This window comes from Equus quagga, chromosome 4, assembly GCF_021613505.1.
Source record: "Equus quagga isolate Etosha38 chromosome 4, UCLA_HA_Equagga_1.0, whole genome shotgun sequence".
Classification (NCBI taxonomy): Eukaryota; Metazoa; Chordata; class Mammalia; order Perissodactyla; family Equidae; genus Equus; species Equus quagga.
The window spans coordinates 27,078,436-27,105,892 of NC_060270.1; the positions used below are offsets into that span (position 1 = coordinate 27,078,436).

Here is a 27,457-nt window from a genome sequence, read left to right on the forward strand (position 1 = left end):
AAAGACCAGTAACCCAACAGAAAAAGGACATAAGTTATTTCATTAAAAAATCGCTCTTAAATGTACAAAGATACTCAGTCTCACTCATAATAAAAGAAATGCAAATTTAAACTGTAACACAGCATTTTTAAATTATAAAATTGGCAAAAATCAACAAGTTTGCTAACACCCTCTGTTGATGAGTATGTGGGGAAACAGGCACTCTCATGTACTGCTGATGGTTTAAGTGGGTACAACCTTCATGGTAAGTACTTTGCAAGTAAAACACACTCCAACTTCATCTCCCACCATTTTCCTCTTGCTCAATCTCTATTAGCCACATTGACCTTCTAGCTCTTCCTCAAATATGCCAAGCACACTCCACACTCCTGGGGGCCTATGCACTCACCTTTCTCCACTACCCCTGAAATGCACATCAAGTTTTGCTTTCCTCCTTCAGGCTTTTGCTCCAGTGTCACATCTTCAGTGAGGCCTTCTCTGAACACCCTGTTGAAAACAGTGACTCCCATCCCCTCCATCATTCTCTTTTTACCCTGTTTTTAATTCCGGACACTTATCATGACATTATCTTACGCATCTATGTTTGTCTCTCCACTCCAACTAGACTGTAAACCTTGTAAAGGCAAGGACTTTGCTGTGCACACACACAGGCTGAGCATGTAGTAGTTGCTGATTAAGTACATATACTGAATGAATGAATGAATCAATCAAACTCTTTGGAGGACAACTTAGCAGTAACTACTAAAATTTAGAATGCACATACCCAGCAATTTCCCTCTAGGCATTACTTGTGGTCTTGGACATGTGCAAACAGAGAATATACAAGGTTATTTGCTGTGGTTTTTGGTTGTAATAGTGAACGCCTACCACAGCATGGCTTGCCAAACGGTGCCATGTCCACAACGGGGATCTGAACCCGCGAACCCCAGGCCGCTGAAGCAGAACGTGAGCCCTTAACTGCTGCGCTACCAGGCCGGGCCCCCAGTGTGAAAAATTTTTAGTTTTATTTAATGAGTAATAATTTCCTTGCAGAAAAATAGGATTTCTACCAATTAAATAATATTCTAACATGAAGAAAGATGTATCTGTACACATATAACCTTACTCAACAAAGATCTTCTCTTTGTAGATCCAACCTCATGAATAGGCCTAAACTGGCAGTATCTCGTCTTCATTTATTATGGGTAGGTTTCCCATTTGACAAACAAAACTCTTATTTATGGGAAGAGGTTCGGGGTTTCAGAACGTCTTTCCTATATACTTCCTGATACCAGAGGGGCAGCCTTCCCCCGCTGTCCATCAAATGCCACACACTTGCAGCTGCAGGGCATTCTGCAGGGGCACACTTCTACTCCACAGTCAAATACAGACAAAGACATAAGGCAGAAGGGATAAGCCCCTGGTAACCAACCAGGTCCTCCAATCTTCTCAAACTGTAATTTGCTTATTGCTCCTCAAATAAAATGTTCTGATTCCTATCTCTTTACCAAATCCTGCCCCCTCCCTTTTTTCCTCCCAATTTCTCTCATGTGGAATCCTCTATAAGCTTCTATGCAAATACTACCATTTCAAGGGCCAGGCAAAGTCCTATCTCACCACTACGGGACAGTCTTCCCTGACCATTCCACCCTACAGTAGTCTAGGCTCTGACCTTCTGAAATCTTTATCGAGCATTTGGCTCTAATCTTTTTGCTGCCCGTAATACTGTTAATTAGCTTTTCAGAAGTTTTTGGCTTATCTCCCAGTTAGATTGTAAGCTCCTTAAAGGCAGATTCCTATATTCAGTTTTTCCTATATTCCTCATGCACCTACATAGATGTTCTACATGTCTTGGTTTTGAAAAGTAACATGGTCAATCCAAATACGACCCAACACGTACATTTAGTGTTCTTTACAGATTTTTCCAGAACCAATCTACATTCTTTGCACAAACACAAATTTTCTGCTAGCTCAATAAATTTTTGAGTCCTTGATATCAGAACTCGTCAGCTGACTCCGTGTCCCAGCCGCAGGACTGCAGTTGTTCATCCTGTGGGAACTCAACTTCAACGTCATAAACAAAATTTGGATCATCCTTCTTCTTCTGATTTTTCTCAAAAAGTTCATCCATGATGCTCTTCCTTTTGGCAAGTTCCTTGTCATCTAGTTTGTTCAGGTCTTCCTCAGGATCAATGGTTGTTTCCCGTTGAATTTGTTCCATTGTTTCTGCCAAACTCTGGCCCCACAAGTAACCTCGTAAAAAAGTGAATAACTTCTCTAGCTGCCTCAGGGATACTCGTTCCAGGTAACTCTTGTGTCGTGGATTATTCTTTAATTGTTCAGCGGCTCTGCTGCAGTCTAGGAGAGAGGAACAAAACTATATGCCACACACAACATATACACCACAAACTACTGAAAGCATTATCTGCCATTATAGCCAAGTAGCTAAGTGGATTTTTTGGAATGAATTATTTTGTAGAACTATTCTTTTATATCAAGCTTTGAGTGTGGTGGGGGAAAGAGGGAATTTTTTTTTATTTTTTAAAATTTTTTTTGAGGAAGATTAGCCCTGAGCTAACATCTGCTGCCAATCCTCCTCTTTTTGCTGAGGAAGACTGGCCCTGAGCTAACGTCCGTGCCCATCTTCTTCTATTTTATGTGGGATGCCTGCCACAGCATGGCTTGCCAAGCGGTGCATAGGTCTGCACCCGGGATCTGAACCGGCAAACCCCAGGCCTCCGAAGTGGAAGGTGTGAACCTAACCACTGCGCCACTGGGCTGGCCCCAAGAGGGATGTATTTTTTATTTCCTTAACTTAAAATTACTTTGAGAAGATGTTAAACACTTTCAACTAGAGAGAATGCCTGAGAAGAAAAAGTAGGGGCCGGCCCTGTTGAGTAGTGGTTAAGTTTGTGCACTCGGCTTTGGCAGCCTGGGGTGTGCAGGTTCGGATCCCAGGCAAGGACCTAGCACCACTTGTCAAGCCATGCTATGGTGGCATCCCACATACAAAATAGAGGAAGACTGGCACAGATGTTAGCTCAGCGATAATCTTCCTCACACACAAAAAAGAGAAAGTAGTATTACAGCTTTAGGTATCAGTACTGCTACTAAGAAAATATCAAGACTACAAATAAAAAACACATTTGGAGGGAGAGAAGGGAATTCATATTATTGAATGATGTTATCCTATTTAACCCACACTGCAATTCTGAAAGGGTGGGATTATCAATTTCCTTTTACAGGTTAGGAAATGGAAGCTCACTGAGAGTAAGCAATTTAGCCAGGGTCACACATCTACCCTGACGGAGTCATGATTTGAACCTGGATCTGTCTAACTCTGAAGGCCACGTCACTCGAATGCATGAGACTCAAATCATTCTTATTAAGTGGTTTAGAGAATATCTAAGATAGGCAAGATAAAACACGAGGTACCTGAAAACTTCGAAAAGTTTCGGACTGGCATGATGCGCTGGCGACTTTTTCCCTTCATTTCATTCTCATAGATTAAGATAATAGCTGGAGGCTGGAACCGAATTCCACATTGCTTGGCAGTGCATGTCATTATTACATACACTTCAGGGTAAATCAGAGGAAAGCTGATGAAGATGTGTTAGTCATATAGTGACTTCCTGCTAAAGGGGAAAAAAAAATTAAGTGTTGGATAAACCACCCCCACCTCTTCCCCTCCTCCCCAGCAGGTCTGGCACTAGTCCAGTTCTAAAGATGTATGCTCGGCCTATCAAGCTCACTATTTGGAGAGCTACCCTGAAAGTCCAGTTTGGCCTTGGTTATCCTTAGTCCGTTTGATTCCTGGTTCATTGAGGGGTGTAGCTTTGTTCACACGTGAGCCTAGAAATGTAGTTCAGTTTGGACGTCAGTGTACTATACACTTCACCAAAGATTGTATATGAACCCCTGAGTCAGCCCAAGAATTGACTTACAGGATCTTTTTTATTTACCAATTAAACAAGTATGTACAAGCATCCTCTATGTCAAGGTAGTAAGAATTTTTTAACCCTAAACATTATGTTTTGAGAGGTTCACCCAGACCAGATCTGTCTCCTTTGTACTTTCCCAATCATTTTACTCATTGAGCTTTCTGTAATTACTTATTTTCCCTTCTATTCTATATGCTCCATGAGGGCAGGGAACATATTCATTGTTCACCACGATGTCCAGCACACATACCTGGAAGGTAGTAGGCACTCTATACATACTTGTTTAATTCAATGTATTACTATAAGACACAGCCCCTGTACTTCCTCTAAGTAATCAGCTTCTACATAAACAAGGCAACAAAGCTTACCTGGCTTTTATTTCAACTTATTTGTCTCACTATATGATTGTTTTTTCAGTTACAAGAAACACAGCTATACTGCAGATGAATACTTTCTATTCCCGCTTCCCTTCCCTGTCACCAATGCCAAAATACACTTAATTATAGGGACTGCTTTAGATGTCACTATGATATTCTCAGGAAGATTTGCAAATATCGAGGAACCTAACAGAGGGTGACAATATCCTCATAAACTCAGTCCTGCTACAGAATCACTATAGGAACATAGTTATTTAATACACCTTCATTGTAGAAAGCTAGGGGTGAGGATGGGGGAGAGGCAGCAGGAAACACATAAAATAATCACTCTAATTCCTTCCAATCTTTTTTCTAGGAATATATTTTAATTTTTTAAACTACAGCATTTTTTTACATTGTACATATTATTACCTGCCTTTTAAATTTAACAACCTATGTGGTTCTTGTCATTAAATGTTTTACTAAAATGCAAATTTTTATACAACTGCCAAGTGTTTTGTCCTATGGATATACCATAATCTATATATTATTCACCCCTTATTGCTGGACGTGAGAACTTTTACTCTTAGGAAATTAACCACATATAAAGAACTGTTTTTTCAAGTTACTGTGCTCTGCCTCTGATCTGATGCAATGATCCCACCCCACTCCCTCTTTCTTCTTATTTATTTTTTTTGGTAACAATTAACACTCCCAGTTCACCTCACTAAAATTTGTCTGTTAGTAAACTTTCTAGGTGATCGTAATGAGCACAATAAAAATTCCACACACTCAAGCAAATGGCTGTATTCATGCATGATGTATGTGATTGATACTTAGTAATGCAGTGTTTTGACTACACTCTTTTCTTTCTTTTTAAATTTAACTTCTATTTTTACTAATGTTTGTATTCTGTCTAAAAATGTAAATTAGTTCTATGAGGCTTACAACAAAAAACTGTTGTCCTCTGATATTCCCTTCTCCATAGGCAACCGGTTTCAATTAAGTGTTTCTTCCAAAATTCATCTCCATATTTCTTAATAGGATCCTTATACTGAGATGTTCAGTGTTAGATAGTACCTTCGGACATCTTTCCTGTTTGAGACATCTGTCTTAGGGCCCGCGGTTCGGCTCCAATCTGTATTGGATACTCCCTAGGCCCACTTACAGGTTCAATTCAACTCATGAAGACGGACGACACATTTATCTAACTCTTCGTCCTAGCCATTCACACTTATCACCCCAGGGATCAGTGATTGCCATAATCTCGCCAAGCATCCTCCCCCCACCCCCACCCCAGCACCTAGAACTGTAAGGATTTTGACAACGGGTAGAGGATCCTCTGCCTGCTCACGTCCCCACTAGTGCAAGGCTGGCCTTCATACCCTAACAGAAGTAGAGAAAGCGCATCTTCTCCTGCAGGCCGACGTCTCAAACCGCCGTGAGGGGGTTGTTTTCACCCAACTGCATGCACTGAGAAGCACTTAACCTGACTCGGAGGCCGGGCGGAGCCTGGCGCGGCAGGAGGAGGCGACAGTCACAGCCCGCAGACGCGACTGTGGGGTGAACTCCCTGGCAGGAGACCCAGATCCGCGAATACCTGTAAGTGGAGCTGGAGGCCGGGAGCTCGGGAGGCGGGCTCCCAGGACGGCATGCTGGGGTCAGGGCCGGGCTGGCGGCCCACGGAGCCGTCCCCACAGCAACAGCCCCGGCGCACGCCACGGCGCTTGCGTCGCTCCTCGCCCCGCCCCCGAGCGGGACGACGAGGGGCGGGGCAGCGACGGGAGCTAACGAGGGGGTGGGGCGGCTGCCTCCCGCGACGCCGGAACTTTCGGGGGCCGGGGCTGCGGGGAACGGGGGAACCGTGGGGCCGCCGGCGTGCGCGCACCGAGTCTTCCGTCCTGGTCGCAAACTCCGTGGCAGCGCGCTGTAGGAGCGGCGTGAGGCGGGTGCACGCTCCTCCGCGTTTCGTCCCCGCGCGCTCCTGTGTGGCGCGCGTTCTCCGGCGTCCTGGCTGCCCGGGCCGTGGCCCTCCGGGCGGTCGCCTGGCTGCTCCTCTGGGAGGCGGCTGGGCTCACACGCACGCCCCCCACCGCCTGCCCCGCCGACTCGACCGACGCTGGTAAAGGGGGGCGGGGCTGCGGGAGTGAGGGCGGGGTTTGGGGGCCCACAGGGTGGGGAACAGTCCAGGCTCCCGGGTCCTCTCCGCGGCTTGCAGAGGTGCTTCACTGTACCCCGGCGCGCGCCCCTAGAACTGTAGGGTGAGCTTGAGGAGGGTAAACACAAAAGCCACGTGCCTCCTTCTCCCCACGACCCCCTGCATTGCTCTGTGGCAGCTCCTGGGTTTCTGGAGAGTCGGACCTTGTCGTTCAGGGGCGGGACTGGCCGCGCTTTAGTAAAACATTGTAAAGGAGGCGCAGCCATGAGGCGTCTTGGGATGTATGAAGCTGCTGACCACCTAGGGGCCTGCAAGGCCTCAGTGCCCTGTGAGGGGTGAGAATCCCAATCCAGAATAAAGAGACTCGGGGGGCGCGAGGGGGGAAGACAACTAGTTTTGTTTTACTAACGTTTTTGATAATAGACTGGATTGGGCTGGGGTTTCTGTATGACTCCCGGCTGCGCAAGGAGTGGATTGATTTGTTTGAGCTCGAGTCCGTGGACCGGAGTGCTGCGCTAGGTGCTCAGCCCTCGTGGAGGCGGATACGTGCAGTAGTAATTACAAAACAGCGATAATGTTTGATAGGGAAAGGGAAGTCAGTACAAACCAGGTGAGTTTCTCCATCTGTGAAATGAAGATCTTAGACTCGTATCTGACAATCAGTGCCGTCTGCTTTTCAGTGTTTACATATTAGGTTTCCAGATTTATTTGAAGAAAGGATTATGAGGCCAAAATAAATGACTGGACTTGGTGATCTCTAAAGATTTCTAGCACTGGCATTTATGATTAAAAAGGGGTCAATTTCGAGCTAGTTCAGGCCACAATAACTCAAAAAAGTCGTATGCAAGAGGAAAATCTTGGAGATGAATTTAGGTACAACTAATTCGTTTTGAAATGGTACTTTTGCCTTAAAAATCATAATCTAGTATTTGCTATACTGTTTATAAATTAGCCTTTCTACCATCCCAAGATGAATGTGATTTGCTACTCTCTAGTGTATATCCTGATAGAATTTACGCCTATTAATCTGACCCTTTTTATCAAATTTAATTTAGGAATGGATAGAAACCCTTACTCTCTACCCCACCCCCATTGAAATTTAACACGATGAAGACACGCCTGGATTTGTACAAGAGATACTCTATTTGTTTCGGAAAAGATTATATATGCTTCTCCAAAGCAAATAAGTGTTTATTTAAATAGCTAGGAGAATAGAAAAACCTTCGGCTTTAAAAGTCGGGCAGATCTTGCTTGAAATCAGTCACTTACTTGGTTGTGTGACCCAGAGCCAGATAGTAACTGTTTATAAGTTGTAGTTTCCTCCTGTGTACAAATTGCAGTAATTTTGCCTGCCTATTTTGCTAGATTGTGAAAGTTAAAACACAAGTGAAAGCCCTACCTGGAGGATCTGTCAAATAGATATTATTTAATGTTTTTACCCCCCCCCCCCCGTACTTTTTTCCTTCCTTTCCTTGTATATTTCAAATGTTTTCGTCTCCATTTTTTTTTCATGTATCTTTTCAGGACTACATCTAATAGACTTAGCAACATAGAATGGTATATAGTTTTCTTTGTGCTTTAATGTTCTTCCCACACAACTTTCAGCTTTTGAAGATGGAGTCAAGTTCCCCAGCAGGGTGCCTCGCAGAGTTGGTAATCATTAGTAACTGAATTTTTAATTCTGTGATGCTGACATGGAGTAATAGTTTCAATGTCTGAATTCTGCATGGAGTCAACATAGTGAGATTTCTGGTTATTCTAAGTTTATAAAGGAACCCTTTGAACCTTTGAAAAGCCTCCAGTTTTTTGTTTTTTTAACCCTCTCAGCATCTCCACAAGGCATAAATGTCCCATCTTCTCCATTTTATAGGTGTGGATGGTAGAATACAGAAGTCGCTAGTATGTATCTGATACACAGTGGCAGTAAGCTAGGGTTAAAACTGAGATTTCCTGACTCTTCAGCCGTTCTGTTCTTTTCAGTGTCCTGGGATCGCCTGAATAAAGTAATATCAACATCAAAAACTTATATAGAGCACTTACTATGTGGTAGGCCCTGTTCTAAGTGCTTTTACGTGGTTAAGTTACACATATTAAATTCTCATGACAACTAGCAGAGAGATAAACTGTCTTGCCCACAGTCACACAGCTATCAGGTGACAGACTGGGGTTTGAAACTAGGCACTCTAACTCCAAAGTCAATGTACTTAACCCCTCTGCTATACTAAAAGTAGATTTATATGTAGCTCAAATTGCTTAAGTTTTAAAATTTTTTATTTTCAGGTTGATTAGATTTTCCAGGCGAGTAAAGCCTATTCAAACAATTATTTTCTAATTATTTAAATATTCTTTCATTGAGTGCTTATTTTAAAAAAATCTTTTGGTTCTTATAGGCATAAGGGCTACTTGTTCTGATATTATTTTGAGGCAAGAAGTTCTGAAAGATGGTTTCCACAGGTAAGTTGCCCATCAGCTTCTACTTATGTCAAAATACTGTTTCATATAATTTAGAGCAAAAAATAGTTGAGAAATGGATAAATTGAAAAAACGCTTGCTTTCTGAAGTGACAGATTTATCACATGTGGTTCACAGTTTGAAATAATGATTAAAATAACAGTGGAGAAGAGAAGGAGAAAACAAATGTTTATTATTTACTATTCATATATATTATATGTGCCAGAAGCTATATATATGATAGTCCATTTAATCTTGTGAGATAGATGATACCTTTCTTGTTTTTCAGATGAGGGAACTAGGTCTCAGAGAATTTAAGTAATTTGGTAGAAGTTGGAGTGATAGAGCTCTGACTCAAATTTAGGATTATCATACTCCAAAGCCATGTTCTGAAGTACAGTCATGCGTCACATGGTCATTTTAGTCAGTGATGGACCATGTATATGACAGTGGTCCTGTAAGATTAGTACCATGTGACCTAGGTGTGTAGGAGGCTATACCATCTGGGTTTGTGTAAGTAGACTCTGTGATGTTTACACAACGATAAAATCCCGTAACAATGTGTTTCTCAGAACAAATCCTCATCGTTTAGCAATGCGTGACTGTACTCAGATAGTGTGCAACCCTAAATCACTGTTGCTTCTTTACAAGACTTGGTTTCAAATAACCAAGCTGTTTCCAAAATAGAAATTATCCTCAAAAATAAATATCTGCCAGTATTGAAGATATTTAAAAGACTGGTAAAAAGTTGTAAAAACTCTTCCATAAGAAAATTTCCCAAATTTTGAAGCTTCTCAGGGTGATTACTTTAGAATGATTCTCAGATATTTGATTTATAAATTCTGATACATTTATTTTTAAAATTACTTCATTTTATAAGTCACTGAACTTAAACTAAAACATCTTACTCTCCTCTCTTTCAAAAGTAGCCTATATGTGAATGGCTAGGAGGTACAGTAGAAGGAACTTGAATTTTTGTTTGTTTTTAACTCAGATGGATTTGGACTCAAAATATAGCTTTATTATTTAGTATCTATGTGGCCTTAGTCAGGTTACTTAGGTCTTTGCTACCTTAAGAGTAACATTGGATAGTGATGGTGTGTCCTCATTAGAGTTGTAAAGATTAAATCAGAAAGTATTGTATGGAAAGCTCCTTAATGTAGTGCTTGTCACATAGTACATACCCAGGAAATTTTCACTATTATTATTATCAATAATAGGTGATCAAGCTGGGCAATATTTCACTCAGAGAGGAGATGTCACTATAAAGTAATACAGCTGATTTTGGGAGGGAAGTCACTTCTGAAAGGAATTTTTGGTAGAGTTCCAGACACATTTTAAGCAATGTCAGGGTAATTAGGCCAAGTATGTAGTTTCTCTCTTTAAACTAATTGGGATGTATTCTCAAGGGCAAAAGCAGCTGTCCAATTATAAATTATGAAGATAAAAAGCAGGACATAAACCAAGGATGAAGAGTGACAGAACCCACAAGAATAGCTTCAGAAACTAGAAATCTGAGTTATTTGAGACCTTCAGAAAATACTAGTTATCATTTTTTAAAAAAGACTTTTTAGCTATGTTTAGAGCAGGTATAGTCTTGCTGCTAGGGTGGATGAGGAAACATGAACAGATTATAGGAAGTAGAATGTGTTAGCTCCTCTTATTTCTGTCTTCTTGGTCAAGAAGAATGACTTCCACTCTGGAAAGGGCCAAGTAGATATTGCTGGTAGGAAACTGAAGTGCAGAATACATAGGGGAATTATACAAAAGGGCCTTACTACTCTAAATGAGGTTAGGGTCTACCCTCTCTGATGAACTGTATCTCACTGCAGTAGGAGAACTTGCTTTAACAGTTGCTGAACTTCTGTTTGTAATCTTTGGATAATCTAGGAGTTAGTTGATGTAGATTCTGGGCAAAATTCTAGACCAGGTTATTAAAGGGATAGTTTGTGAATACAGAAGAGGAAGTTGTGGTCTCTGGGAACTAGCATGTATTTGTTACAAGTTTATTTCCTTTATAGAGTTATTAGATAGGTGGATCAGAATAATGCTATAGCTATAGTATGTATGATTTTCTGCAAGACTTTTTTTTTTTTTGAGGAAGATTAGCCCTGAGCTAACATCTGCTGCCAATCCTCCTCTTTTTGCTGAGGAAGACTGGCTGTGAGCTAACATCCGTGCCCATCTTCCTCTACTTTATATGTGGGACGCCTGCCACAGCATGGCTTGCCAAGAGGTACCATGTCCGCACTCAGGATTCGAACCAGCGAACCCTGGGCTGCCAAAGTGGAACGTGCATACTTAACCGCTGTGCCACCGGGCCGGCCCCCTGCAAGAGTTTTGACAAAGTTGTACATGTTAATTTATGAACAAGATGAAGAATATGAAGTAGAAGATAATAAAGGTGAATGACTTGATTAAGATTAACTGATACATTCAACATGTTCTGGTTAATGGATCGAAAGTCATCTGGGAGGGAGGTCCTGAAGAGTTTCTGTCTTTTTAAATATATATCTTTTTTCTGATTATAAAATATTACATGTTCATAAATACATATATAGTGTCCAGAAGAAAAGAGATTATAGATATATTCCACTTATATAGAGATAGAATGAAATAGTGGCTAAGAATGTGAGCTTTAGAGTAAAACTACTGGGGTTTGAATCTTGGCTCTTGGATGAGTTACTTAGTCTCTCAGAGCTTTGGTTTTCTTTCTTGTTTTTTTTGAAAGGGAAAATATTTTTGTTTATTCACATGTTAATACAGAATTTTTGGATTTGATTTGCATATTCTATGATTAGCTTTTACATCACTAAAAATTATATTTTTGGACAAAAAATGAAATAAACAATGCCACTAGTACTATTCAAAATTCTTTCAATGCAAATTATTAGGAAAATAAAATGCTATTTGTAAAATTACCTCAGACTACTTGAAAGAATGCAAGCAAAAAAAAGATCTAGACAGCTGATTTGATGTTTAATTCTTGAAATTGCTGTGTTCTTGGAGCAATGAGTTCATATAAATTTATTGATTATCTGAGAACCAAAAACTAATATCATACAATCATATAAAGCCTGAAAGCGTTTCCCCATACTTTTTGAGTTAGAGGTGACAGTTTTTCTATGAAGAAAGTAACATGGGTGTTTTAACCCCAGTGCTCTGTTTTCTTACAGGTAAAATAGAAATTATAGCTGTACTATTTCATGGTGGTGTTTTTTTCTTCCTTTTTCTCCCCAAAGCCCCCTGGTACATAGTTGTATGTTTTTTAGTTGTGAGTCCTTCTAGTTGTGGCATGTGGGGTGCCCCCTCAGCATGGCTTGATGAGTGGTGCCATCCACGCCCGGGATCTGAACCCGTGAAAACCTGGGCCACCAAAGCAGAGTGCGCAAACTTAACCACTCAGCCACGGGGCCGGCCCCATAGTGGTATTTTTTAAAAAATAAACTTCATTGAATTTTGTCAGTTATATATATCCATGTAACCACTACCCCAATCAAAATAGAGAACATTTCCCTCATCTCCAGAAATATGCATGTGCTCCTTGCAGTTCTTCTCCCTCACCCATACCCACACCAGCTGACCACTGATCTACCTTCTGTCACTATATGGATTTTTCTAGAATTTTACATAAATGAAATCATAGGGTATATACTTTTTGATATCTGGCTTCTTTCACTCAGCCTTATGTCAGATTTATCCATGTGCTGCATGGCAGTAATTTGTTCCTTTTTGTTGCCAAGTACTGGAATTTGTTTATCCATTCACATATCTATGGCATTGGGCTTGTTCCTAGGTTTGGGCTATGATAAATAAAGCTGTAGTGAACATCTGTGTACAAGTCTTTGTGTGGACATGTTTCTATTTTTCTTGGGTAAATATGGATGAGCGGAATTGCTGAGTACGTGGTAGATACGTGTTGAACTTTTTAAGCAACTGCCAAACTGTTTGTCCTGTTTTACACTCCCACAGCAATGTGTGAGAGTTCTATTTCTGCCACATCCTTGCCAACACTCATATGGTCAGTCTTTTTATTTTAGATATTCTGGTAGGTGTGTCATGGTATCTCATGGTTTTAATTCGTATTTCCCTAATAACTCGTGATGTTGAGCATCTTTTCATATGCTTATTGGCCATTGGTGTATCTTCCTTTTTAAAGTGTCTGCTTAAATCTTTTGTCTTTTTTTTTTTTTTTGAAGGAAGATTAACCCTGAGCTAACATCCACTGCCAATCCTCTTTTTGCTGAGGAAGATTGGCCCTGAGCTAACATTTGTGCTCATCTTCCTCTACTTTGTCTGTGGGACACCTGCCACAGCATGGTTTGATAAGCAGTGCACAGGTCTGTGCCCTGGATCTGAACTGACGAACCTTGGGCTGCTGAAGTGGAGTGTGTGAACTTAACCACTACGACACCAGGCTGGCCCTTTTTTTGTTCATTTTTAAACTGGGTGGTTTGTCATCTTATTGTTGAGTTGTAAGAATTCTAATTTTGATGGAGTCCAGTTTATCAAGTTTTTTCTTTTATGGTTCATGGTTTTTGTATTCTGTGTAAGAAACCTATGCCTATTCCAAGACCATGGAAATTTTCTTTTAGAAGTGTTATATGGGGTGTGATCCCTTTTGAACTAATTTTTGTGTATACCGTTAGGTAAGAATTGAGGTTAATTTTTTTCCCTGTGGATATCCAATTGATGCAGCATCATTTGTTGAAAGGACTGTTCTTTCCTCATCAAATTATCTTGACACATTTGTTTAAAATTAATTACCTTATATGTGAGGATCTGTTTGTGAACTCTATTCAAACTATAGCCCTTAGGCCAAATCCTGTGCATGGCCTATTTTGTACTACTCTTGAGCTAAAAATGATTTTTACATTTTTAAAAAAAGGCAAAGAAAAATATGCAACAGAGACCTTATGTGGCTCATAAAGTCGAAAATATTTATTATTAGGATCTTTACAGAAAAAGTTTGCCAACCCGTGATCTGTGCACTCATCCATATTCCAGTAAAGTACTATCTTGATAACTGTAGCTTGCTATTACATCTTCAAATCAGGAAGTCTGAGTCCTTCAACTGTTTTTTAAAAGTTGGTTTGGTTATTTTAGATCCTTTGCAGTTTCATGTAATTTTTGGAATCAACTTGTAGATTTCTTCAAAGAAGCTTCGTGAAATTTTTATTGGGATTCTGTTGAAATTCTAGATCAATTTGTAGAGAACGGACACGTTAACATTAATGAGGGTTCCAATGCGTGAATATGGCACCTTCGTTTATTTAGGTTTTATCAGTTTATCTTAACAATATTGTAACTTTCAGAGTATGTCTTGCACATGTTTTGTTAAATTTACCCCCATGTATTTCATGTTTTTTTGATGTAAAGAGTACTGTTTTAAGATTTTCGTTTCTACCTATTTGTTGCTAGTAATAAAAATGGAATTGATTTTTGTGTATTGACATTGTACCCTGATTCCTTGCTGAAATCACTTATCAATTCCTGTAGTTTTTGTAGGTTCCTTAGGGTATTCTACATAGATTATCATGGGTTTGCAAATAAAGATAATCTGTATGCTTTTAATATCCTTTTCCTGCCTTATTGAACAGGCTGGAATCTCTAAGACAATGTTGAGTGAAAGTGGTGAGAGCAGATATCCCTGCCTTGTTTCTAATCTTAAAGGGAAGGTATCCAGTCTTTCGCCATTAAGTATGATATTTGTGTTAGGTTTTTGTTTTTTTGTGAGGAAGATTGGCCCTGAACTAACATCTGCTGCCAAACCTCCTCTTTTTGCTTTAGGAAGATTGTCACTGAGCTAACATCTGTGCCAGTCTTCCTCCACTTTGCGTGCAGGATGCCACCACAGCATGGCTTGATGAGTGGTGTACAGGTTTGTGCCTGGGATGTGAACCCCAGACTGCCAAAGTGGAACGTGTGAACTTAACCACTACGCCACTGGGCCTGCTCTATGTTAGGTTTCTTCGTAGATGGCTTTTATCAGTTGAGGAGTTCTGTTATGTTCCTAGCTTCCTGAAAGTTTTTTTTTGTGATTGGGTGTTACTTTTGTCAAATGCTTTTTCTGCATCTATTATGAGAGGATCGTATGATGTTTCTACTTTTTCTGTTAATATGGTGAATTATATATATTGATAATTCCAATAATAAACCTACCCCTTAGTCATGATGTATTATCTTTTTGAAATATTGTTGGATTTGATTTGCTAATATCTTGTCAAGGATTTTTACGTCTATGTTTGTGAGGGGTACTGGTCTGTACTTCTCTTTTGTTGTGATACCTTATTCTGGTTTTGGTGTTAGGGCAATGCTGGCCTTGTGAAATAAGATGGGGAATATTTCCTTCTTTATTTTCTGATTGTGTAGCATTGGTATTATTTCTCCTTTAAATGTTTAATAGAATTCAACAATAAAGCCATCTAGGCCTGAGGTGTTCTGTGTGGGAAGGCTTTAAATTTTTTTTATTATAAATACAAGATATAGAGCTATTCAGATATTATCTTTCTTCTGTTAGTTTTGGTAATTTTTTGTTTCCAAGAATTTGTCAATTTCATTTAAGTTGTTAATTTATTGGAGTAAAGTTATTTAAATATTTCTTATTGTCCTCTTTATATGTAGAAGTTGTGTAGTAATGTTCCCTCTTTCACTCCCAATACTGGTCATCTTCTTTTTCTCTTTCTTTCATGATCAATCTGGAGATTTATCAATGTTATTGATCTTTTCAAAGAAAATATTTCATTGACTTTTCTCTATCATTTGTCTACTTATTTCATTGATATTTGCTCTTTATTTCCTTCCTTTTTACTTTGAATTTAATTTCCTCTTCCTTTTTAGTTTTTTAAGGTGGAGCTTAGGTCATTGATTTGAGACTTTTTCCTAATGTAAGTGTCTTTGCTTTAAAACTATAGGTTTCCTTCTAAGCAGGGCTTTAGTGGTATCCTACAAATTTTGACATATTTGTTTTCATTTTCATTTAGTTCAGTATATTTTCTAATTTACTTTTTGATTTCTTTGACACATCAGTTATTTAGACGTATGTTGTTTGTTTTTAAAGTTTTGGGGGACTTTGCAGAAGTCTATGTTTGTTTGTTTTTTTTTTAAGATTTTATTTTTTCCTTTTTCTCCCCAAAGCCCCCCGGTACATAGTTGTGTATTCTTCGTTGTGGGTTCTTCTAGTTGTGGCATGTGGGACGCTGCCTCAGCGTGGTCTGACGAGCAGTGCCATGTCCGCGCCCAGGATTCGAACCAACGAAACACTGGGCCGCCTGCAGCGCAGCACGCGAACTTAACCACTCGGCCACGGGGCCAGCCCCTGGAAGTCTATGTTTTATTGATTTTTTTTCTTACTTTAATAGCCACTTTATTCCATCCTGAGCACCTCAATATAAAACTACACACTGGTGAACTATTTGCCTTAACTACTTCTGAATTCCATAAATGTAGAAGTTTTGCCAGCAGTTCAGCACTTAAATAGATTAAATCATCTCTGACACATGGCAGATTTCGTATAATGAAAATACCTAAAACAAGTAGTGCAGTATGCTCAACCAATCAAAATAAAATGAACTTGGGAAAACAAGGCTGCAAGATAGTTACTAACATATCGCAATATTTAATATTACGAATTACAGGTAAGTTGTTCTTTATGGTTCTATCCGTGTAGGAACAACCTGAAGCCCCTTCCTTTCACAAGGGGGGTGGGGGGGCGGGGGAGAGAGAGAGAGAGAGAGAGAGAGAGAGAGAGAGAGAGAGAAGGAAGTAATTAGCTGTTTTAGTAACTGTATATTTGCATACTTTTAAGCAACTCTTAAATGATATAGAAAAGTAGTAAACATATGGAAACTGCAATGCAGTACCCTACTTACAGTACAGCTGAGGATTGAATTTAAAATAAGTTTGAATGTACATAATTGTTAGTGCGTTAGCTGTATTATGTCCAAGGAGAACAAAAGCCTCTTCTCTGTCCCTAAACAGCAAAACCTGTGTAATGGCCAGCAGTGATTAAACAGAACCACGGACACCTGGTTTGTTTCATTATTTTGTTGAAGAGCTCACATGTTTGAAGGGAGCACTGTTCATTAAGATGTGTTTATCAGGGGCTGGCCCCGTGGCCAAGTGGCTAAGTTCTCGAACTCTGCTTCGGCTGCCCAGGGTTTCGCTGGTTCGGATCCTGGGTGTGGACATGGTGCCGCTCGTCAGACCGTGCTGAGGCAGCATCCCACATGCTGTAACTAGAAGCACCCACAACTAAAATTATGCACCTGTGTACTGGGGGGGCTTTGGGGAGAAGAAGGAAAAATAAAATCTTAAAAACGATGCATTTATCAGTTTTCGTATTCCTGAAACAAGAGAAGGTTACATTTGATTTTTTTTAACCCCATTAAAAAATAACAGGACTGACTATAGATGCCACTGATGTTACTTTTTTACCCCCTGAAGATATGGGACTGTTTCCTTGTGGCTAATTTGTTAAAATGTGGAATGTACGCTTTAAATATAGATACTAGGAGAAATTACTGTTTGCTTGAATGCTGTAACAAAGTATAACTATCTTTAGAATATTTTCCTAAAAAAAGGATGTTTTTGAAAAGCCTAAATTAATAAGTTACAAATCTTTTTCATAGACTTTTTCACGGAACTGTCTAGTTAACTGTGGGTCCAGATAGTCGTTTGTCTATCTCTCTATTGATGAGAAGTGATTCCCCCAACCTTCCAAGAAAACAGGTGGACACACAGCTCTCATTTTCTCCTTCTGCTGAAACGTTAGGAGACACATGAATGTTAAAAAATTAAGTTCAAAACACTTAATTCTGTATTAGAAACTTGACTCTATCATAAGTCTCTTCTTTTTGAAAATCATACTGGGCTGGTTAAATGCTCCATTTCCACTGTTATTTACATGTAGGAAGCAGAAGAATATTCCATCTAGTTCAAACTGGAGGTTTAGTTACCACAGCACTGACCCCTGGTTGGCTGTGTGGGCTCGGTAAGGTCTATTGCTCTTCTTCTGGCACGGTTTGCTCCTGGATTTCGTGGTTCATTCTTTGGCAGCTTTTTAGCTATTACTGTGAATATTTCATTTATGTTTATTGATGTTTTTAGTTGATGTCTCTGTGAATACTAAACTTATTATCTGCATAGGACTGTGCTTCCTGGAAATCTACAGCTCTTTTATTCTAGGTCAGCCTTGTTTCCCGGTAAAGCTGTGATAGTATTAGGACTTGCTTGCCTCTGAAGTTCTTGGACCCAGTTTTTTGCTCTTGCAAAGGACTCCTCATTTGAGATATCATATACAACTATGGCTGCCTGTGCTCCTCTTAGTACATTGGTACTGGCTATGTTATCATTCTTGACCAGCTATATTCCATATTTGAAACTTTACTGTTGTGTCATCAAGACACACAGTTTCAGTTAGAAAAGCAGCCCAAATGAATGGTACTCTCTCAAAATTCGTGAAATTGGCCCCTCACGAAACGAAGCTCTAGGCTTGATTTGTCAACAGCAGACTCTCCTAGGAGTACTAGTTTGTACTGGCATATTTTATTTTCAGTATTTGGCCCACTGGGTCCTGGTGCTCCTGGATTAGCCATGTCCAAATTTGAAAGAAGTCCCTAATTTCAGTTTCTTAAAAGAATTTCTGGGATGCATGGTGTCAGTTTTTTTCTTTCTGGAGGTAAAGAAGCCTGAGACAACACATGTGGGGCTGAAGCTTCCTGGCAGCAGACGACAGGCATAGCCCGAATGAAGAGATGGAGGCTGTGGCTCTGGCGGAGGCTGTGTGTCCTCCTCCTGTTGATTTCTAATTTAATTCCGTGGGGTTAGAGACCATACTCTGCGTGACTTCAGTCCTTTTAAACTGCTAGAGACCTCTTTTATCACCCAGCATATAATTTTTCTTGTGCACCTAAAAATGTGCTTTTGTTTGGTAGACGTTCTGTAGGTGTATTTATAGAACATCTATAAATGTCAGTTAGATTAACTTGATTGAAGGCTGTTCATGCCTTTTATGTCCTTACTGATTTTCTGTCTTCTTGTTCTATCCATTATTGAGAGAGCGGTATTAAAATCTCTGGCTATAATTGTGGATTTGTCTATTTATCCTTGTAGTTCTACCAGTTTTTGCTATGAAGTAAAATACGTGAATATTTTGAAGCTGTTTTTGGGTGCATACAACACATTTAGGATTGTTATATCTTCTTGATGAATTGACTCTTATCTTTGTGTAATGGCTTTCTTTATCCCTGACAATATTCCTTGTCCTGCAGTCTACTTGTTTTTTTGTTTTATTTTTATTTTTTAAGGAAGATGCACCCTGAGCTAACATCTGCGGCCAATCTTCCTCTTTTTTTGCTGAGGAAGATTGGCCCTGAGCTAACATCTATGTCCATCTTCCTCTACTTTATATGGGGACACCTGCCACAGCATGGCTTGACAAGCCATGTGTAGGTCTGCACCCACAATCCGGAATGATGAACCCTGGGCCACCGAAGGGGAACATGTGAACTTAACTGCTGTGCCACCGGGCTGGCCCTACTTGTTTAATATTAATGTAGCCACTCTATATTTATTATTAATATTTGCAGAGATTTTTGCATTCTTTTATCTGTGTGTTTATATTTAATATGTTTCTTATAGACAGCATAGAGTTAACTGTTGCTATTTTATCCAATCTGTCAATCTCTACATTCTAATTGGAATGATTAGACAGTTTACTTTTAATATAAATATTGATTTGCTGGTTGGTTTGGTTTAAATTTATCCATCTTGCTACTTCTTTTTTTTTCTTAATTTTTTTTTCCTAAGGAAGATTTGCTCTGAGCTGACATCTGTTGCCAATCTTTCTCTTTTTTTGCTTAAGAAAGATTAGCCCTGAGCTATCATCTGTGCCAGTCTTCCTCTCTTTTGAATGTGGGTTGCCGCCACAGCATGGTTGACAAGTGATGTAGGTCCGTGCCTGGGATCTGAACCTACAAATCCAGGCTGCCGAATCAGAGTGCACTGAACTTAACCACTACTCCATGAGGTGGTCCCCCCATTTTGCTACCTTCTGTCTATTTGTCCCATCTAGTCTTTACTCTCTTTTCTTATTTTGGATAATTGAACGTTTTTTAAGCATTCCATTTTATCTTCATTTTTGGCTTATTAACTATACCTCTCTCTTTTTATTAATTGGTTACTCTGGGGTTTACAATGAGCAGTTTTAACTTATCACATCTATCTTCAAATAACATTATTCCACACCATGAATAATGTATGAATCTTACATGAGAATAGTTCATTTCCTTTTCCTTTCCTTTCTGCTATTGTTGCCATACATTTATTAACTTTACATTTTACATATGTTATAAACTCCACCATATATTGTTATTATTTTTGCTTTGAATAGTCAGTCATATTTTTTTATATTATTGCATATTTTAATTGTGGTAAAATACCCATAACTTAAAATTTACCATCTTAACCATTTTTTTTAATTTTATTTTTCCTTTTTCTCCCCAAAGGCCCCTGGTACATAGTTGTGTATTTTTAGTTGTGTGTCCTTCTAGTTGTGGCATGTGGGATGCCGCCTCAGCATGGCTTGATGAGTGGTGCCATGTCCACACCGAGGATTCGAAACCCTGGGCTGCTGAAGTGGAGCACACGAACTTAACCACTCGGCCATGGGGCCGGCCCCGATCTTAACCATTTTTAATTATGCACTTAAGTGGCATTAAGGACATTCACATTGTGTTATCATTACCACCATCCAGCCACAGACCTCTTTTTACCTTGCAACACTGAAACTCTGTACCTCTTAAAGAGCCCCCCGTTCTCTCCTTCCTCCAGCCCCTGGCAACCACCATTCTACTTTCTCTCTCTATGAATTTGACTACTCTAGATTCCTCATATAAGTGGAATTATAGAGTATTTGTGACTGGCTTATTTCACTTAGCATAATGTTCTCAGGGTTCATCCATGTTAATTTTTTGTGCAGTAGTCAATACTGTTTTCCATAGTGGCTGCACCATTTTACATTCCCACCAACAATGTACAAGAGTTCCAATTTCTCTATCAATCATATTTTAAAGCAATTAAAAATGAGAAAAAAGTTATTTTCACCCACATATTAACCATTTGCTCTTCTGTCTTTCTTGTAGATTCATGTTTCCATCTGATATTTTCCTTCTGCCTAAAGCACTTCCTTTACCATTTCTTGCAGTGACAAATTCTCTTAGTTTGTGTTTGTCTTAGAATTTATTTTACCTTATTTTTGAAGGATTTCCCTTATGGATACATAATTGTAGATGGACAGTTTTTAAAAAAAATTTTTATTGAGGTTATGATAGTTTACAACCTTGTGAAATTTCACTTGTGCATTGTCAGTCATATTATAGTTGCACCACTTCACCCTTTGTGCCCACCCTCCCACCCCCCTTTCCCCTGGTAACCACTAGTCTGTTCTCTTTGGATTAACAGTTTTTTTTTTTTTTTTTTAAATACTTTTCATGCTTATTCCATAGTCCTCTGGCTTGTTCTTATCTTTGTTACTCTCTGCATAGTGTTCCTTTTTCCTCTGATTGCTTTTAAGATTTTTTTTTTCAGTGACTGGGTGATAATATGTCTTAGTGTGGTTTTCTTTGAGTTTATCATGCTTGGGTTTTGTTGAGCTTCTTGGATTGATGGGCTTATAGTTTTCGTGAAATTCAGAAAATTTCAGCCATTATGTCTTCAAACATTTTTCTCTGTTATGTTCTTTCCTCTTTTGCTGGGACTCTAACTATATATGTATATAAATATTAGACTACTTGATATTGTTTAAAGATCAGTGAAACTGCCTTCCACCCCCCCACCCGATCTGTTTACCTCTTATGCTTCAGTTTGGATAGTTTCTCTTGCATTGTCTCCAAGTCACTGATCTTTTCTTCTGCAGTGTCTAATTGTTTTTAATCATATCTGGATAGTTTTTTATATCAGAAATCTTTTTTTCATCTCTTGAAGTTGTATTCAGTTATATATATATATTCTCTTTCCCTCATAATGTTCATGTTTTTCTTTAAATCCTTGAACATGTAGGGTATTTATAATGACTTTTAGTGTCTTTTGCTAATTTTATCACTTCTGTCACTTTTATCACTATCATTTCTGTCAGGTCTGTTTCTATTGAATGATTTTTTTCTTGGTTATTGTTCACATTTCTCTGCTTCTTTACATGTTTAGTAACTTTTGATTGGATACTGAACATTGTGAATTTTATAGAGATGTACATTTTTGAGTGTGCAGATTTTGTTATCTTCTTTTAAAGGGTGTTGGACTTATTTTTTCTGTTAGCAGTTAGATTACTTATCAACTCGATCCTGTTAACCTTTTTTTGTGTAAGTCTAAAGTTAAAGTGTCTTTTATTGCAAGGTTAATTTAGCTACTAAGGCTTTACCCAATTGGGATCTCTACCGAAAGCTTTGGTCTCTGTGCTTTGGTTGGTTGGAATGTAAGTGTCTCCCAACCTTGTGTGAAATTTTAGAATTTCTCATCTTACAGTTTCTTGGTTATCCTTTGCCCAGTCCTTTGGAGTTACACCTTTCTTGCACTTATCTTAGTATTCAACAAAACTCCAGGGGACTCCAATTCAGAATTCTAGAATTCTTTCTACTTAGTTCCCTCTTCTCTGGAACTTAGCACTGTGACTTCCAGCCACTTCAGCCTCCCTTAACTTCCGTCTGTATTTTCTCACTTAAGCAAAACCACCGTGCTGTGCTTTGGCTCTTCTTTCCTGCACGTGTGTCCAAAATGTGCCTCCAGACAGAATGCTGGGGCAATTAACATTTAGGTTTATAGTCTATTTCAGATTAATTTTTGTATATGGTATGAGGTAGAGGTCAAGGTTAATTTTTTTCTGTATAGATATCAAGTTGTTTCAGTACCTTCTTTTTTTTTTTTTGAGGAAGATTAGCCCTGAGCTAACTGCTGCCAATCCTCCTCTTTTTGCTGAGGAAGACTGGCCCTGAGCTAACATCCATGCCCATCTTCCTCTACTTTTTATGTGGGACGCCTGCTACAGCATGGCGTAGGTCTGCACCCGGGATCCCAACTGGTAAACCCCGGGCCACCGAAGTTGAATGTGTGAACTTAACCACTGTGCCACCCGGCCAGCCCCTCAGTACCATTGTTTAAAAGGCTCTTCTTTCCCCATCAAATTATATTGGCACCTTTATTGAAAATTTGTGTGTATCTATTTTTGGACTCTATCCCTTTCCATTGACCGTTGTCTGTTTTCACACTAGTACTATGCTGTGGCTTATGACATGAATTTATGCACGATCTAATGGGTGGTTCTGACATGATACAAATATTTCATTTGACTTTATAATCTTTTAAAAAACGAATTTGAAATATGGTATTTCTACTAATTTGAATGTAATGTTATGCTATCTCATTTAAGAATTGAATGAAGAAATTTACTTTAAACATACTTGTCTTACAGAGACCTTTTAATAAAAGTGAAATTTGGAGAAAGCATTGAGGACTTTCAGACCTGCCGACTCTTAATTAAACAGTACATCCCGACAGGACTTTTTGTGGATCCATATGAGTTGGCTTCCTTACAAGAGAGAAACGTAACAGAGGTACAATTATTAGACGATTTTTCTTTTTGAGAGAAATTATTTTAGGGATGGTATAATTTGGATTAAGGCAAAAGTCGACAAGACAACATTTTAATATTTTTTATTCATTTTGTTAAAGTGTATAAAGTAACATCTTTGAGATAGGATGGGAGTATTGTTTAAAAAGTGAGTGATACTTATCATACTTGTCAGTAATAAGCCAACTAAACTGACCTAGTTAAATGCTTTTTTGGCAGGATGGTTCTTAGTTTAGTGACTAAGAAAATTTTATATGTCTGAGAAGATTAATGATTAATAAATACTGCTTCAATAGCAGTTTTGTTAAATTAGAGAGACATATACCCCAATATCTATATAATTTGGCATGAGAGGAAAGGAAAGTAATATTTATTGGATATCTACATGCCAGATATCTTCATTTTTTTCTAAAAGAACCAAGGTAAAGTTAAGATTAAAGAAAGATTATGTCCCACACCCCTTACATAGATTAATCTTTATAACAACCCTGGAAGTATTATATCCATTTTATAGATAAGGAAACTGAGCCCCAGGGAGGCCAAGTAACTTATCTGGGATAACACAGGTAAATGGAAGAGCCAAGAAATGAATCTAGGGTTGTCTAATTGGAAAGTTGTTGTTCTTTCCAGAGATTAATCTCATTCCTTAGTTAAGGGTTTTCCTAATTTATCACCTGGGGGCACTTTTTGTGCAGATTATTGTCTTCCTTGTGCAGATTGTCTTAATTCATTTGGTCTATCTAAATTGGATCCAGATAGCTGTTTTTAACAACTCAGGTGATTCCTGTTAAGAAATTTTGGGAAACACTATCTTAGTTCATAAGATTATAATCTATATTGAATTAAAAAAAGGTAAAATAGATACACTTGGAGTCATTTATCATGGCAGTTTATTTCTAATTGTGGTTAGGCAAATTTCTTCACCAGTTTTATTTATTTAAATTTATTTTTGAATAGATAATTACATTCTCATGGTTCAAAATTCAGGAGATATGAAAAGGTATACAATAATAAACTTCTACCTATCTCAACTCTCAGTCACCAAATTTCTTCCTGTGTTCTGGTTTTTGTGTATGTATGGCAGTTTAGATACACATGTTCACATATATGGCAGTTTAGATACGTATACACATATGGAAAGACCTCATAGCATTTTTTCTCATTTCTTTCTTTTCGTCACTGAGTCATGAATTCTGATTAAGGCTTTTAAAATTTTAAATAATAGGTTTCAAATTTAAATACAGTTCTTGGCTTGTAGTGACAAGGATTTGAATCACATTTAAATCTGCTTAATAAGATTACCTGTCATGTTTTAAAAAAGCGGAATTTTTTGCATAAGAGTACCCGAAAAGAGCTGACATGCCCACACCTTTGGTTGGGATGAGATTAGGGTGTGTGCAGGTTGACTGTAACAAGAAAAAGGGGTGAGTAACCAGTACCACTATAGGATTGACAAATTTCTCTTTATCTTAATTTTGTGCTTCCTAATCGTCTGATCCCTAAGTATAAGTCTTTTAAGTGAATTTACCTTTTCATTTTGGAAATTTCTAGAAAAAAGATGTCTCATTTGTGACATATAGATAATTGAAAGTTGGTATCTTGATGTATTAGATGCTGTTTCCTTCTGCCTAGCTGAGTTGAAACTGTGGTCCAGTTCTTTGTGCAGAGAAACTTTGTCATGGGAAGTAGTATTACATGATGAGTTTAACTGGATAGAAGGGAATTTATATGTAGGGAATGATTGAAGCTTATATGGGCGTACCTCATTTTATTGCACTCTGCCTTGTTCTGCCCCCCAGATATTGCGTTTTTTATAAAACCCTCCACCAGCAAAAAGATTATGACTCACTGAAGGCTCAGATGATGATTAGCATTTTTTGGCAATAAAGTATTTTTTAATTAAGGTATGTATGTTTTTTTAGACAATGCTGTTGCACACTTAATAGACTACAGGATAGTGTAAACATAACTGTTATATGTACTGGGATGCCAAAAAATTTGTGTGACTTGCTTTATTGCAATATTTGCTCTATTGCAGTGGTCTGGAACCGAACCTGCAATATCTCCAAGATGTGCCTGTATATTTAGATTGAAATGTTGACTCTCTTCCATGAGATAAAATTTTTGGTTGCAGCAGGTAGAACAGTGGGTCCAAATCAAATGGGTGATGTGGCAACAAAATATTTTGTAAGGAGTTTGTGATGATTTTTGAGTAATTTGAAAATAAAGACAAGCCTTAAATAGGTTCACCATGGATAAGGTTCATCAAATGCACCTCACCTCATTTTTAGGTTGGGCTATTAGATATATTTAATCAAAATCTCTCACACTCTTTCAAAACAGCATAATATTAGATTGAAACATATGAAATTGCTGTTTTGTAGGTCAGAATGGAAATGCTGTGTTTCTGAATTCATAAGTTTTACTCAATCAAAATATGTAGTATTATGACTTGTGCCCTCGCCAAGAACAGGGACTAGATTTACTTTCCTTTCCCACTTCAAAGAACCAAGAAGTAGACAAAATATATGAAATGATGGAAAAAGCATTAAATATCAGGCTGTGAGGGCAACAGTGTCTGAGAGATGGGAAATAAATAAGGTGAGCCCTATGATGGTTCCAGCTTATTGCCTTGAGCAAGTTTTCAGGCTATAGTGCAGGGAGGAGGAACTGAACCAGAGCCTGGTGGACTTCTTGAGTTGAGGAGATGAAGGTGAGATTCTGGGGAGACCGAGATCATGAGAATTCACTAGACAGTGTGTCAAAGAGGAGAGAACTGCATAGAGGCAACTCCAGAGATCCATGGAAGGTTCTGCTCAAGTATATGGTTGAATATTGATTAGTGCATCCATGTGAGGAAACTAGCTGATGCCAGGAAAAGAACCGTCCTAAAAAATTCTGACACACAGGGCCAATAATAGTGCCTATTCCCAACAATAAGACCAGGAAAAGCCTCATAATTCATTGGGCATTGGACAGAGTAAACAGAACTTTTACTCAGTACTAGGGAATACTTACCGTAGATTGAACATTGCTTCAGTCCTGCTTAACAAATCTTAAAAGCAAGACCTTCAAAAAATCAAACTGTTTGCAAATAACTTTACTGCATTCCAGACAAAGCTCAAGAATATTTATAGGAATACAGAAATACCTAGTACCCAACAAAATCAAAATCACAATGTCTTGACCCTCTTAAAAAATTAGCAGGTATATGGAAAATATGACCTGTAATGAGGAGCTAAATGAATCAATGAAAACCAATCCAGAACTGACCCAGATGTTAGAATTAATAGCCCGTGAAAACAGTTATGATGACTATATCTTATATATTCAAAAAGTTAAGTCAGACATGGAAGATGTATAAAAGGACAACATAGAACTTTTAAAGATTAAGACTACAAAACGTAAGATGGAAAATATTCTGGATGAAATTAATGGCAGATAAACATTGCAGAAGAAAAGATTAATGAACTTGAAGACATAGCAATAGAAACTGCTAAAAATATAAAAAAATTTAAAAACATGTAAAGTGTGAATGGAACATTAGTGAGTTGTGGGACATCTTCAGGTGGGCTACTATAAGTTTATTGGACTATCTTGAAGAAATATCTGCAGTCCCATGTTCATTGCACAACCTAAGTGTCCATTGATGGATGAATGAATAAAGAAAATGTGAGACATATCTATATAGATATATATATACAAATATACACACACGCATACATATACATATATACAATGCAGTGTTATTCACACATAAAAAAGAAGAAAATTCTGCCATTTACAACAACACACATGAATCCTGAGGGAATTCTGTTAAGTGAAATAAGTCAGACAGAGAAAGACAAATACTGTATGATCTCACTTATATGTGGAATCTAAAAAAAACCTAAACTCACAGAAACAGAGTAGATTGGTGGTTGTGGGGGGCAGGAGTGTGGGAGAAATG

At 38.5% G+C, this 27,457-nt stretch overlaps 2 protein-coding genes and 1 pseudogene across 6 annotated transcripts in view; 1 reads left to right on the forward strand and 2 right to left on the reverse strand.

The window, feature by feature from the left end:
• Window positions 1-1,862: 1,862 nt before the first annotated feature.
• Window positions 1,863-6,366, reverse strand: CEP19 (centrosomal protein 19). 5 transcript variants are annotated; one of them, XM_046659140.1, is made up of 3 exons: window positions 5,877-6,366; window positions 3,415-3,611; window positions 1,863-2,337 (listed from the first exon to the last, which is right to left on the reverse strand). In XM_046659140.1, the coding sequence occupies exons 2-3, from the start codon at window positions 3,542-3,544 to the stop codon at window positions 1,976-1,978; spliced, it is 492 nt and encodes a 163-aa protein (XP_046515096.1). In that variant the 5' UTR covers window positions 3,545-3,611; window positions 5,877-6,366; the 3' UTR covers window positions 1,863-1,975. The 5 variants fall into 5 exon arrangements, with proteins under 5 accessions (XP_046515096.1, XP_046515094.1, XP_046515095.1 ...); XM_046659138.1 differs by having other exon boundaries at window positions 3,415-3,614; XM_046659139.1 differs by having other exon boundaries at window positions 3,415-3,614; window positions 5,766-6,366.
• Window positions 5,929-27,457, forward strand: part of PIGX (phosphatidylinositol glycan anchor biosynthesis class X) — a 33,708-nt gene continuing 12,179 nt past the window's right edge. The window contains exons 1-4 of the mRNA XM_046659827.1: window positions 5,929-6,154; window positions 6,222-6,398; window positions 8,825-8,888; window positions 23,350-23,491. Coding sequence (XP_046515783.1) covers window positions 5,929-6,154; window positions 6,222-6,398; window positions 8,825-8,888; window positions 23,350-23,491 — 609 coding nt within the window. The remainder of the gene's footprint in view (window positions 6,155-6,221; window positions 6,399-8,824; window positions 8,889-23,349; window positions 23,492-27,457) is intronic.
• LOC124238324 (ras-related protein Rab-5A-like) lies at window positions 17,835-18,481 on the reverse strand (annotated as a pseudogene).

Excerpts from the sequence above, each read along its gene's own strand:
- CEP19 (XM_046659140.1), bottom strand. The coding sequence starts at position 3,544 with ATGACATGCACTGCCAAGCAATGTGGAATTCGGTTCCAGCCTCCAGCT. Across the intron at positions 2,338-3,414 it reads AAACTTTTCGAAGTTTTCAG|ACTGCAGCAGAGCCGCTGAA; the intron begins GTACCTCGTGTT and ends CCTCTCTCCTAG.